The following is a 14,318-nucleotide window of genomic DNA, read 5'->3' as shown; positions in this document are numbered from 1 at the left end:
CTCCGTCCCGCGCCATAGCCAGCTTCGTCTTCGTCACACTACCCGGGGCCTCCGAGCGATCGTCCCGATCGGTGACGAACAGACGGCGAAATGGCGATGGTCTTGAGTGGGGGGTTGAACAGTATGTAGAAGATGGTGCAGTGCTGGCCGCCACGATGAGAAAGATGAGAGAATGAGTAATCTAGCAGAACTTTTTGCTGGGCTAGTTGGTCCATTCTGACATTGGTGAAAACAGCGCGAAAGAAGAAGCCCGAAGGCGAAACGAGGAAGCGCTCTTTCCTGTCACTTCCTCGTTTCGCCTTCGGGCTTCTTCTTTCGCGCTGTTTTCACCAATGTGAGAGAATGAGTCCCGGTCCATGAAGCTTCCGGGCCGCAGGTCGCCAGGAGCCGACCGCCATGGCCCTAAGATGCGCCGAACGGCTGGGGCAGGGGAACGGTGTCTTGATGTGTGTGCAGCGTCTTGGGTCGGTGGGGTCGGCAGGTCACGTCGGTCAAGGGTCGCTTCCAGGTCGTCGTGTCGGGTGGTCAGGGCGGAGGACGGGGCGGGGGAGCAACGGCGAGGTCTGTTCAGGTCTGAGAGGCTGGGGCAAGCCGGGCGACGCAGGCCAAGGACTCACGGCTGACGACAACGGCTGACACAGGACGCCGAAGCTCCAGGACCAGGATGCCGATGATTACCCCGGCACCTCACACCTAATGTTACGTGGCGGCCAGCCGAAGAATGAGACGCGGTGAACCATGAACAAGAGATGATTTAATGGCCGCTGGCCTAGCGCGAGCGCTCCGTCCCGCGCCATTGCCAGCTTCGTCTTCGTCACAATATAGTACAGCTTTAGTGGCGTTGATGAAAGGTTGTTTCTTATTTTCTTCTGCTTCTGATGTTACTCGGTGTACTCCGTTCCATTCACATTTTCAGCGGTGAACCCCCTGCGATTATAAAGCATGAAATGAGGAAAGAGACAAAAACACTGGTAATGCTCATATAGTGGAGTAATGCGTCACCGACGCATCCTGCACTCTGCGGCATAGAATGAAGCTAGCTCACAGTTGCCGCGTTATTGTAAATATTTTTTTGCACACCTCTGGTGCCTAAACTGTTGGGGTAAAATGATGACAGACGTGGAATTGTACCGGAACCGTATGAGGATTAACAACACCGTGAACACAGCTCTTGATCTGGAACTGAACAACCTGTTATCCTTTATAATATATATTTTTTCTTCATGCCCACCTTCCCGGGACATCCAGTGACTCTACGGGACATACATGTACTACTTGCGCCATCTGCCGGCAGTGGCGGCGACAGGGTGCGTAACTGAATGGGAAGGGGTCAAAAAAAAAAATCATGAAGCGTGAACGAAAGCACCTGTAGTTTCTGAGTGCACATGCGTTTTGCTGCACATTGTGCCTGCCTTCTTCGAACAATAAACTAGATCGAAGTATGCGCCTGTCTGCGTTTGTCCGCGTGTACCTCGTGCTTGGCTCGTTTGCATTTCATTATTCTCGCAGAGTGCACCTGGTATAGCCAACCAAAATACATGAAGGTGTCCACTGTTTGGAAGCGAATACGACTTAAAGCACCGATTACGCCGCAAATTTTTTGAGCTCGGCCCCTGCCTGATTCACTGGCGCTATTAAACTAAACTAAACTAACCTAAACTAAACTAACGAAACTAAACATGACTTTCACGCGGGGAAAGGGGGCTTGACTACTCGACATGGTTCTTTCCGTGTTCCTGAGAATAAAAACTGCGTAACCGTGGTTTCCTTCTTGTATACGCGCGATAGACACGCAAAAGATGGCGACTTCCATGGCCTGTTTCGGAAGGAGGCAATACTGTGCACTTGGCCAGAGAGGGAGAGAGAGATGAAGCGTCTTTATTGGAAAACGGAATTCGGATGTGTGTATGCAGTGTCAGAATGCACGATCGTCGCCGGGATAACCGGTAGGCTGCATATCTGCGACGCGATTGATTGGGTTTCACTGCTCTGGCTGTAGTGCACGTGGCAGTCGGTCTTCCATATAGGCTTGGAAAGCACTCGATTCGGTTCGGACGTCCTTGGCTTTTTACGCAGAGTGGGTCTATACTAGTGCTTGTGATTGAGCGCAGTGTGAGATGCTTGTAAACGCAGTGTTAAAAATTAAAATCACTGTTTTTCAAATGAATCGATGACTATGGCGGGAAAGCAAATTTTCCATGTAAGTTATGTGACCAGGCGGGCAAAGGTTCCGAGAATAATGTTGCAGTCAATCTTCGATGATCTTTGACGAAACGCCGCGCGCAAAAGCTACGTGAAACTGACCCGAGGTCTGCGCCAATCGGCAGTGTGTTGCATGCGTATTTCCGTGCATTCAGTTGCAAATTTAGAAGCGAATATTTCGGTTCAAGGATGGGCTGGTAGAATTTGACCTAATGTGATAGTCTAGGTGTACGACTGCCTGACGAGACAATCACCCATATCTTGTGTGAGTGCCCTGCCTTTGTAGCTGAAAGACATAAGCTGCGATGTGCTCTGGACCGCCTGGACCCTCGCCCTTTCACAAAGGCCAAGATCCTCGGTCCGTGGCCACAACAGTCAACTGCCATCAAGGCTTACAAGGCACTGTTTCGCTTTTTGATAGCGACTGCCTTGATAGACAGACTGTGATTATTTCCCTTTACTTCTCTCTTTCCTCTTTAATTCCCCTCATTCCCTTCCCCTGTGCAGGGCAGCCAACCGGAATCCTTTCTGGTTAATATCCCTGCCTTTCCCTCTCTCTCTCTCTCTCAGCGCAAAAATGAACGTTAACTGCGGTGACTAAAAAGTTTGATAATCGATTTTAGTTGTTATTGAGACTGGCAGCAACAATTATTCGCTCACTTTGTGCCCGCCTAGGAGCAGAATCTGCCTGCAGAAACATCTTTGGTGCACTGCCCATGGTACGACTTAAAAAACACCGTGCAAATTCGGACCTATTTTCTGCCTACATCTACACCAGTCACACTGTCCCTAATCCCCCTCACTCTGCTCCAGAGCACAGTAGCAGACCAGATAAAGATGAAGGCAACCTTCCTGCTGTTTTTAAGGCGAAAGCCTTTAATGCCTCATCGTTGTCGACAGAAGGTTATCAGCAGAGGTGTCACGCTTTTTCTAGTCGGACCAGACAAAAAAAATTTTTGTGCACGATGGGTTTCGAACCACCACCCTTCCGCTCCGCAGCCCAGCGTGCTAATGGCTACGCTATTTCCTTTTTTTTTCTTTCATGGTTTTTATTTACATGGTTTTGTACCTACCAACACATATGTAGTCCTCCTTGTCTAGGACGCTGGAGAGTGTTGTCAGAAAGGCGTCGAATCAGACAGATGCCTCCCAAACGCTCTCCAGTGTCTCCAGCATGTAAGATTCACAAACAGTTGGGTACTTAATTAACATCTTATCCACACATCATTTACACATGCAGCAACACTACGCTTAAGGCTTTCGCCTCACCGCACTTTAGGTCAACAAAGCACCCCCCCCCCCCCCCCCGATTTTTTTTTCAAATAGCTCCCCTTGCTCTATCTTTCCTAAAGACTTCAAGGTTTTAGTGAAAACGGCCGCGGTGACACTGCTTGCGAAGCTGTGCAAACAGACCGCTATTAGATGCATTTGGGAAGAACCATTTGAATAACATGCTAATGTCTAATTATAAGTTTATACAAGCTTCGCATAATTCAGAGTCGTTCTGCAGGCGCCAAACAAGCCGAATTCACGACAGTCGACATTTATAAGTGCCTGCGGTCTTGTAGCGATGATACTCACATGCACTGGAACTTGCAGGACGATTCTGTCAAGAAGGCGTTCTCATCGAAGGAAAAGATTGCCTCATAGGGTGAAGAGGCCCTCTCGCATTTCTGTAAAGTCATGTTGTAGTAGTAAGCCTCATAACATCTGTCTGGGCACTCGCAGGAGTAGTTGAAGGATCCAGCGCAGCGTACATTACCTTGACCTGAATGGTGACACCGAAAGGTATTCGGTTATTAAGCGCGCAAGAAGAAACGAGAACACAGTATTGAGGCACTGTCAGTGAAGGGGGGCGTTCACATGAGGATGGTAATTGAGGTCATGTGACTTTTTTCTTGTTGTCAATGAATTTTTATGCGAAGCATATTACTAGAGCTACACTACAGCCCGTCGAGCGCGGCGGTGGAGCTACCATTGACCTTTAGCGTGACCACGTGACACCACGTGACAACATGACGTCACAGCAGAGGAGAGATGGGCTGCCGGCTCGCGCGGTCGGCCGCGGCGGTGGAGGCTCCACATCAGAGGCGCGGCGGCTGACCACGTGACAACATGACGTCACAGCAGAGGACAGATGGGCTGCCGGCTCGCGCGGTCGGCCGCGGCGGTGGAGGCTCCACATCAGAGGCGCTGCAGCTGACCACGTGACGCTACAGCAGCGGTATAAAGCTGAGCTTGCCTCGCTCTCCGGGCACTTACGAGGCGGCCAGGTGTCCCATGTATTACCAAGCCTAGCCATCAATATGCTTCGCATCTGACTAGGCTTAACCTTAGCTAAGCCTCAGCCATTTTTTTTTTCTGTGATTGCTCAGTATGTCGACATGAAGGAATGGACAATAGTTTTGGAAGAAGCGGTGTAGTTTTCTTGGGCAAAATAGTATATCAGAAGAGGTGGTAAACATATGCAAACTTTTATGATTGAAAGAGCGCAAAAAAAGTTTAGGAACTGCTCAGCTAAAAAATCGCTAGCAATGATCGCAAAGTTACGCCTTCCAGAGGAGTGCTTTGTAGAACGATAGTAAAGCGCGGAGTGAAAACTTGACTTCATGCTGAAAATTTTCCTCAGTACTTGCTGGTGCTCCCTGCTGATGCTGAGGAATATTCGTATTTCTATACGTTTAAGTATTTGAGTAATTGCGTGCTGAAAACTTCTGGAATTGATTAAGGAAAAATGCTAACGTTGAATCAGCTCATAAAAACAGCCATCGGTATTTTTCTTTGAAAATTGCTTCAAAGGCCTTTTTTATTGCATTATATTGCTCTTAACTACACAGTAAATGCCTAATGCACACCCTATTTTGTTTTGTTATCATTATGGGACAATGTCCAAAGAAGTAATGGTCAAGAATTCGACTTTGAAGTACATGCATTTGGTTGCATTTTTGTTACCACAGTGACACAATTTGCAAAATAATTAAGATGCTTACCATTGCTTATTTTATTAATTACCTTAATAAGCTCCCTATTACGCATACTGTTTCCAGGTATCGCTCACGCCAGAAAAAAGCAAATATTGTGTCCTTCTTCCGCACCCGAGTTTTGTTATTTTAATGTTTACTTATGCTTAGTTTTGTTTAAAGTATATATTTATTTATTCATTTATTCTTGTTTTGTACGAATTTTGCACCACCTCTGACTCCCCAGAAAAAGTACTGTTGATGCATTTTAGGATGGCAACTTTGGAACCTCAACCTCAATACAGCGGTGTGAATATGCGCTTTTAAGTGGTCATTCAATTTAGGCTCAGGTACAAGCCGGTGTGGGATAAGGTAAAAGTAGACAGTATGGCTTCCTGGAGTTTCATTACAGAGGTCATTGTTTGACAGCGCGTATTGGTCACACCAATGCTGTCGCCCCTTTTGCATGCTATGTTTTAGGATTGTGATGATCCCGATGGCAATATCTGTCGACGCATTTATTCTTCATTTCCGTAATTATTTGAATTTCGATGTGTTGGTGAAGGTGCCTTCAGACACCTTCGATAAGTTTTCACCGGAGGTGCACTGTAACCAATGTGGTGCGCAACCGACGACGGTGATGTACACCGGTGTAATTTATCGAATATAAAATTGGCACCGGTAGTGTTTATCGAAGATGCTGTTAGACGAAGGGCGAACATCTCCCAATGACGAGCTCTGCGAGGCAAGTGGCTCAGTTTCGGTAAGATGTGTTAGGAAAAAAAAAGAACCATTCAAGTCGATATTCCCTGAGCCAATGGCCCGCATAAGATCTTAAATTAGTCCAAAGCTGATTCTACTCCAAAAAGGGGGCAGCAGGCCACATACACTCTAAACAAAACACGAATTTCTCCTCCCTTGTACACACTCCCATACTGTCCTGAAAGTCAACAAGCTGACTGTGCTGGCCCTGAGTGCTGATACCGTTATGTTTCCTATGATTGCGCTACGAAGCCACTGAGTGCTTCTATGTTGTCATTCACAGTCGAGTTTTGGTTTTGGTTCAGTGGAAAGAGCATAAAGCAACAATAAAAATGATATAAACAGGTAGGCACTGCCTCAATTGGTTGTTGAGAAAAGTGCACCAAAACATGCCCTAAAATATCACCTTGTGTCCTGTGTTCGGAAACACCAGCTTTGCACTGGATATTGCTTCTGATGGAGCTCGTGAAACTGATATTCAGTCTTAAAGTGAGTGGGAGCGCTGTCATTGGCAAAAAATTGCCTTGGTATATACTGGGCGTTTCACCTAACACTTAACACATTTTTAAAACTTTTTAAATCTTCTAGTTTTTTTTTTTCTGGCGAAAATTGAATCTCTTCAGTAGCGATTGCATTTACTGAAGACACAGCCGACACTATAGGTGCCATTACAGGGGCTATGCTTGATCAAAAGGATATGAAAGTCTGACCTAAGTGTTTCATAAACCTGATCCCAAGCCAGATTGACCTGCAATGTCCTAGAAGTACAACAGAGTATGACCCCTATTAGGCATATTATTTTATAACTAAAACAATATAATGCAACATTTAGTGTTGATACAGAATTTCCACGTCTCAGCCAAATTTTAAAATAAAATCGGCGATGATGCTGTTTTTAGCAATTGGAATCAAATTTGTCCAATCACCTATCCAGAAGTACAAATCTGGCTTGGTGGTAGCAGACGTTGTACAGCACGAAAAAGAGAAGCGGCTGGATGCCGCGGCCCTTAAAACACCTGCCCCCAATAATCACTGGAACTCCTTCGGACGTCCTGCGGACGTCCGCTGTACGTCCATGGAAGTTTTAATGTCCGTTAGGTAGCGACCCGCGTGACCAGCGCCGGCCAAGTGCTGAAGAGGAGAAGACGGCGCCTGCGCTTGCTGCCCGGGCGAGGCGAAGGTCACAGCGCTTGCGCAGCGCGTGCTGACATCATCTTCAGCACTGGGCCGCTACACACCAAAGGCGGCTGAGGAACCCGAGCTTGCACGCTAGTTAATAAAAGCGTCTGACGGTGGAGGCGCGTGAACACTCGGGTGTAGCTACTCAGCTAGAGGACCAGGGTTGCAGGTATACGACAGCACCCGCCGCCTTGCTTTTTGCCGAAAATCGATTTTATAGTGCAGCTACTATCAAGAATGACACACCCTGGAAAGTACTACGCCATTGTTGCGGTGCATTTAATGCTTACATCTACTCTAAGCCGCCGCGGTGGCTCATTGGCTATGGTGTCGGCTGCTGACCCGAACAACGCGGGTTTGATCCCAGCCGCGGCGGTCGCATTTTGTTGGAGGCCAAATGCTTGATACCGATGTGGTGCACGTGTGGTGTACGTGCACGTCAAGGAAACCCAGGTGGTCGAAATTATCCAGCGCTCTCCTCTATACGGCGGCCCTTAAGCCTGAGTCACTTTGGGACGTTAATCAGCATAAACGAAACTACTCCACACGACGAGAGAGATGTCACCTCTTTGCACTGTATTTTGACGGATGCAAAAATTAAGAACTTCACATGATCTGGTCATGCTTAGGTTTAAGAAGCGTTTTTGTTTGCTGTACGTACCTGTGTTGCATGTACTCACGCACTCGTGGAAGGTGCGGAATATGCCGTTGCTGCCTTCTTTTACGAAGTCTGCTTTGCATATACCGGACTGATTGTCATAAAAGTACCCAAAGTCGGGGTCGTAGTCATCGTATTCGGCCAATTTTGGTGTTGAGCACGTACAGTTTGCTCCTTCCCCATCCTCACCTTGCGGTCCTGATAAAAGAAAAAGATTGCGAAAGACTGCGATTGAATGTCGTTTCATATATAGGTTGTGCTAAAAAATGGGGTACTGACCAAAGAGTTCAAGACTTTTAAAGATTTATGGCTATTGTACTTAACTCAGTTCATCGCCGACCACCCTGTATTTTACTGCGTAGGCAGTACTAGTGTCATAGTGCGAAAGTGGTAGCATGTGCCTGTCTTTAACCTCGGGGAGTGAAGTTTCCACCTTCTCAAAATTTTTACAAATACAATGCTGTGCGCGGCAGTATTGAAGCACTTCAACGCAGAATTTGATGGGGGCTGCAGCCTGTAGGGAGCGACGTTCTCGGACGCCTTCCACATGGACTGGGCCTGCCCTTTCAATCCCCACTCATCCCAAACCTTTACCTCCCACCCTTCTAAGGAGGCCTTGGAGGCGGCGCTGCTCAGCTGCCATGACCTGCAGTCTGTGGGGACGCCTTCGTCCCCTGCGTTCACTTTCCCGCATTGCACCCCACTGTTGTCAGCTGCCCCCGAAAAGCACTCCTCTCGGTTCGGTTACTTCTAACTAACAAGGGAGGGCGCTCGCGTCGCAGCGACACCAGCGCCACGGATGGCGTTTTGCTGCGCGCGCGCGAGGGATAGCTGGCTCTCTTCTCCCTGGGACAGGGAAGCGTGTTGGACGTTCACGCGCAAAGCTCCGCTCTGTGCCGCGGGCGTCCTCGTGTGGAAACTTGTTCCCCTCAGCTCGTCCCGTCTGGCCTCGGAGATATTCCCTCTGCCCTACCGTGGGCGAACATTCGCTCGTAGCCGTGCTGGTGAGTCGGACATTCCTCGATTCCTCAGTGTATTTTGTTGCTAGCTGGCGTTATTGTTGTTATAGCAATAAATGCTTTGTTTGTGTCAGCCAGTGTGTCGTTCCTTTGTTCCCGCAGAGCAAGGCCCGCCGTGGTCGGCGTGCGCTCGGTAGCGTACGCGACCACGGGGTGGGGTCCACGCGGCTTTGAACTGTGTCAGCCGTGCTTAAGCGAGGAGAACGTATTCATCTCCCCCTTTTAAACCCCATAAGTCCCAACGGACCTTGGTCGTCAGGGCCCGAGCGGCGTTAGACGCCATTGGGGCCCCGGAATAGGAGCTCCACCTAGACTTGTGAGGACCTGGGCCAATAGGGTCTGGACCCAAACAACTGCTTGTACATAGTCAATAAATGTTTACCGCCACCACCACCATCTTCGAGAAGTACAAACCACCAGACACCTCCCTACCGCGCTCGCTCACCGAGGAGGCTGAAGCAGCACCCTCGTTCCACCTCCCCCACCCCACCTCCACCCACGGTCACCCTCGAGAGGCGCCATATGTAGCCTCCAGAATCGCAACCCACCGCCAGGCCACCTGTCTTCGTCACCTTCCCCAAGACTTCTGCCCGCTAGAAGCCCACACAGGTGCAGAGAGAAAGCGACGGCCACCTGCGGCCACCGTATCCCCGCAAACTTCTAATTTCTAGATCCACCGTTCTCCTCTACCTGTCTGACTCATTTATCATACTTTGCAGTTCATCTCCTGAGTGACTCAGCAAAGCAATGCCATCAGCGAATCACAGATTACTTAGGTATTCTCCATTAACTGTTATTCCCAACTGTTCCCTATTCAGACTTAGGAATACCTTCTGCAAACAGGCGGTGAATTGCACTGGCGAAATCGTGTCTCCCTGCGTGACACCCTTTCTTATTGCAATTTTATTGCTTTTTTTCTGGAGGACTTATATAATAGCTGTGCACCCGCTATAGATTTTTTCCACTATGCTTACATAAGATTCTTCTACGCTCTGATTCCTCACTGCCTGCACGACTGAAGAAGTTTCGATTGAGTTAAATGCTTTCTTGTATTCTATAAAGGCTATATTTAGAGATTTATATACTCTGCGAATTTCTCTATCACCTGATTCAGAGTGTTAATATGGTCTGTTGTCGAGTACCCCTTACGAAAGCCTGCGTGATCATTTGGTTCATTCAAGTTTAAGGTTGTCCTGGCTCAATTAGCGATTAGCTTAGTAAATACCTTGTAACGGACAGTAACCTGATTGGTCTGTTTTTTTTTTTGAAGTCTTTAATGTCCAGGATTTGGCCACCCTGGTGAAGTACTTGGCCACTACCTTCTATGAACAAACCAATTAACCCTCTGCCACTTTATATATTTAGAGTAATTTTGAATTTTGTTGAGTTGAGTACTTAAGCGAATTGCAAAAAAATTGGCTGTGGATGAACACGGCTGAACCTACTAAGACGAGCGAAAAGCTCGGCTACGCTTGCGCCATAAAGCGCTTTCTCTCCTTACGTGCACGCACTTTTTAACGACTTTTCTCTAGTCTTTGCTCTCGTTCTTAACCCTTCTCTGTATCGTATACGCCACATGTTTTCGCTGTAACACAGCTTGCCTGCCAGTGATAGCAGCTATATATCCGACTCTGCTTGACTTCGACTGCAAATCGTTTGCCGCGAGGGCCCGGCACGCTGTTCAGCCATGATGTCATCTATCGAGGCTGAAGCCTTTAATGCCTCTTCGCTGTCGACAGAAGGTTGTCGACCGAAGGTTGTGAGTAGCATGTTGCTAGCGGAGGTGACACGCTTTTCGGTTGGTCGAAATGGTTATGAGGTCAGAGTGCGCGGATTCGCAGTAATGTCACCCACGGATGCCTGACGCCCCATTTTGGAGCAGACAACTAATAAAATAGTTGTCATCCGCTCCGACAGGGGGCGTAAGGCATCTGTGGGTGACCACATTACATACCTCATTACAGCGAACAGAGCCATGGATAGAACCGAACTCATCGAAGCAGAGAGAGAGTCGTGCTAAAGAAGCAGTCAAAGTCGGCAGTCAAAGTGTGTAGTTGTAATACGTAGTCAAAGTATGTAGTCCAATAAAGCACTAGTACAGCACAAACAGTCTCGCAGTCAATGCCAAACAGTGCTGAAGAAAAGGCTATCGCCTTGCATCACTTCAGAGAGCCAAAGTGCCCCCTGAATTTTTAAAGGGAAAGGTTAACAGCCCAGTGGCGCCAATTTCGCTGTCTGCACGAATGGCCCTAAACAGGAGCAGCGGAAGTAACCACGTGATGTACCACGTGACTCGCAGCAGTTGCATCCGCACGCTCCGCCATCTCGGCGGACTGCTGCGCGCTGCCTATCCAGTGTCTCGCCATGGACGAAGCAAGTGAGCCGGAACCGATGTCCTCGAGAGTGGGTACTCGCAGACGTGGGGCCGAGTCTGATCATCCGGTCGAGATTGCCAACAGCACGAGGAATTTAGTAATCGATAGGGAGCGTAAACACGCTAAGCGGGCAGCCGAAACCGATGAAGAGCGGGAGCTTCGAAAGCAAAGGAAAGGCAGAGTGGAAGCTTGGGCGCATTGGTGGCGTTTCACTTGCCACATAGCGCTAAAAAATTCAGGGGGGCACTTTGTTGACCTAAAGTGCGGTGAGGCGAAAGCCTTAAGCGCGGTGTTGCTGCTTGTGTCACTGATGTGTGGTTAAGATGTTAAGCTTCGCCACTAAGAGTGGAACGCGACAGCGTCTTGCAACGCTGCCAGGGAGTCCACAGAACGCCATCGACCGTTCGGCTCTACGCCTTGCTCGACGGTAAATTCTTTTTTTGAGGAAAGGAAATGTATTTGTCTCGCATATCTCGGTGGACATCTGAACCTCGCCGTAAGGGAAGGGAGAAAGATGGGAGTGAACGAGACACCGTATTCACTAGACGCGCCTTTGTTCATTTCAAACCATCGAGCTGGCATGGTGGAATGGTTAGCGTGCTCGTCTCGCACTTCGGTGACCCTGGTTCGATTCCCCATGTTGAGTTGAGTTGAGTTGCTGTATGCTACAGGTGGAATTAGCCTTGCTTATTCTGCCGGCAATTGCTCCACCGTAGCGTGACTTATATCTTCCAAGACGTCACCATCGCCAATCTTGGTTAAGAGTGTCGAGAAGACGGCGTCACTCTGGCGGACAACTTGATGATGATGATGATGAAAACTTTATTTGTAACAAGGGAATTTTTGGACACGTCGGTCCTTGGGTCCCCGCACGGCCCCACTGCACTCAAACGTTCATGTCCCGGAGGCTCAGGACGCTGGCAGCCCGGCCGGTGGCGATGGCTTGCTTGGCCGGGTCCTCGGAGCGCAGTAGGGTCTCCCAAGCCTCCCAAGTGGTAAGGTGCTCCAGGCCCCGCGGGGGAGGATCCGCCGGGCAGAGGAAAAGAATATGGTCGAGTTGAGTCAAGGGGAAGTATTGCAGATGATGCCAAGGTCGAACATGACCGCTTGTATACCTCCGATGCTCTCACTGGTGGTAATTGCCTCATGTCACCGCGTAGAATGACATCAAAACCACCGAACGGTTCTGTCATCCTGTCGGGCCTGATTTCACGCAGCCGTCTATCCACTTGTCGAAGCAAATCGAAAGACAACATGCTAACCTCATCGATAATGATGCATCGCACTGCTCTGAACAGGGTTCGAAACGTGTTAAGATCAGAGGCCGACAATCCCTTCTCATCACGGCCTGACGTCATGACGATCTTAAATGCAGAGTGCACAGTTACACCGTTCAATGCAACGGCCGCCTTGCCAGTGGTAGCACACGCTATGTACGCATTTACCCCCGATATCTCGCCATCGCCATATCCAATCTTTCGACGTTTACAGTAGCGATTATACACATGCATCCCTACGCGAAGTGTAAAGGTTTTGCGACATCCCGCAGGACCGGTAAGGAAGATCCGAAGAGGCTCGGAGTCCACATCTGTGACGCGCTGAATCACTTCTTCGATCAACATTCTTTTCCGGTGGTTTGTCTTCTTGAGTCTTGCATAAAATTCATCCAAAGGCATGCAATCTTCGCGTTTCTTAACAGCTGGACATGATGCAGCCACCTCGACGCTAGTCACTGGGCTTTCTGGCACGATATCCGTATTATCATTCTCTTCGACCAAAGTGGCACAACCAGTCCGCCTCTGGTCTTCTTGCACAACGAACGGTACACCTTGCCCAGTGTTAATGTCACGTATGCACTCAAGTAGTTCAGCCTTGGTTACACCGTTAGTGTACTTGGCCTTTACCTCCATAATTCTCTCCTTGTTCTCATCGAACATCTGTTCAAAGGCATTTCAATCCAGAAATTCATTTTCCTCCCTAAAGGGCAAGTATAGCATAACATGCTCCCTCTTGTAATTGACATCGTTCATGTCATAGTCTCGGCATCTTAGGATCGCAGTCTTTCTTCGCTTCGTTCCTCTGCTTAGGCTGTAATCCGTCATAAACTCTGCAAAGGTCAAATGTTCCATGTCTGGCGCTCGCTCCTCGTACTTGTCCACGGCAGTCTTATGCCATATATCAGTGCTATTGAGCTCCAGATTATTGTAGTGCGTGATTCATCAGACGCGCGCGTTCATGAGCGCGCGTTTCTGCGAAGGAGCAGGCAAGTTTCCAGAGGCAGCGGCGTTTATTCACGCATGTTCATCGGTGCGTGGCTGGCCGAGAATAGCCCGCCCGTAGGTTGGGGCGCACGCCTTTTATTAGTTTTTCTGGCGCGCCTGCGCATTAGCGACGGCGGCGATAGCCGGACACCACACAGATGTTCGACATCCATTTGCCTAGCAGTCTTTCTACTCCGCACTCTCTCTTCTGGCCACACTGTATTCACAAAGATTACATCGGTACTGGTCTGACTCATTTCAAAGTTTAGCAGCATCCAAGCCGCCTCTTGTGCAGGCATTTCAATTGAATTTAGCATTTGCACGCCAACTTTTCTTAAAATCTGCTCATACGTAAGTTCAACCTCTGGATTCTCGCAAATGACACTCTTAATCGACCGGCTCAAAGACGAGACACCTCGGTTGGCTTTGTTAACATACTCTACAACGTAGGCTGCACACGCATACACGTCCAAGATGATCTGCAAGTCCATATTGGACTTTAGCACACTGGCTATCCAGGGGTTAAATGCGTTAATGTTGCACTGGTCCAAGTCACGTTTGAGCATCATAGTCGGACGTGTAAGACCACGGCGAATGGCATTAATGTACTCGTAATTGTCCTCAATGCCATGCTGATCCCACATTGATTCGTAGGTCTCATACACCGTAGTGTTCAAGGCTTCGTGTAGCCCATCTCGTTTCCTCTCCAATTCCTGACATCGCTCTTCGTCCGGGTCAATCAACGGTGTCAACACTGTGGTAACTGGCATGGGCCAAAGTGGAAAATTGAACCGGCAGATCTTTCTGTTTCCTGTATAGCAGGTATGCGTATGCTTGTGGCGTTGGCTTCTTGGCCTCTCCAGAGCATCGTGGTTCAGCGAAAGCAGACGATCTGCGAGTTG

At 48.7% G+C, this 14,318-nt stretch overlaps 1 protein-coding gene across 1 annotated transcript; it reads right to left on the bottom strand.

Moving 5' to 3' along the window:
• Positions 1-783: 783 nt before the first annotated feature.
• LOC149331369 (uncharacterized) lies at positions 784-13,985 on the bottom strand. The gene is made up of 5 exons (XM_089557339.1): positions 13,860-13,985; positions 9,226-9,373; positions 7,765-7,959; positions 3,784-3,970; positions 784-927 (listed from the first exon to the last, which is right to left on the bottom strand). The coding sequence occupies exons 1-5, from the start codon at positions 13,983-13,985 to the stop codon at positions 882-884; spliced, it is 702 nt and encodes a 233-aa protein (XP_089413465.1). The 3' UTR covers positions 784-881.
• Positions 13,986-14,318: the final 333 nt, after the last annotated feature.

This window comes from Amblyomma mixtum, chromosome 8 (assembly GCF_055824585.1).
Source record: "Amblyomma mixtum isolate Tamu chromosome 8, ASM5582458v1, whole genome shotgun sequence".
NCBI classification, from domain to species: Eukaryota; Metazoa; Arthropoda; class Arachnida; order Ixodida; family Ixodidae; genus Amblyomma; species Amblyomma mixtum.
The sequence above is the reverse complement of the archived record's forward strand: the minus strand, read 5'-3'. Positions and strand labels throughout refer to the sequence as shown.

Bases quoted from the DNA above. Each gene is read 5' to 3' on its own strand.
- LOC149331369 (XM_089557339.1), bottom strand. From the start codon at position 13,985: ATGATGCTCAAACGTGACTTGGACCAGTGCAACATTAACGCATTTAAC. The intron at 9,374-13,859 runs GTAGAGTATGTT...GTGGGCTTCTAG, and splicing joins ATGCGTGTGCAGCCTACGTT to CGGGCAGAAGTCTTGGGGAA. The intron at 3,971-7,764 runs GTACGTACAGCA...GTCACCATTCAG, and splicing joins CGTGAGTACATGCAACACAG to GTCAAGGTAATGTACGCTGC.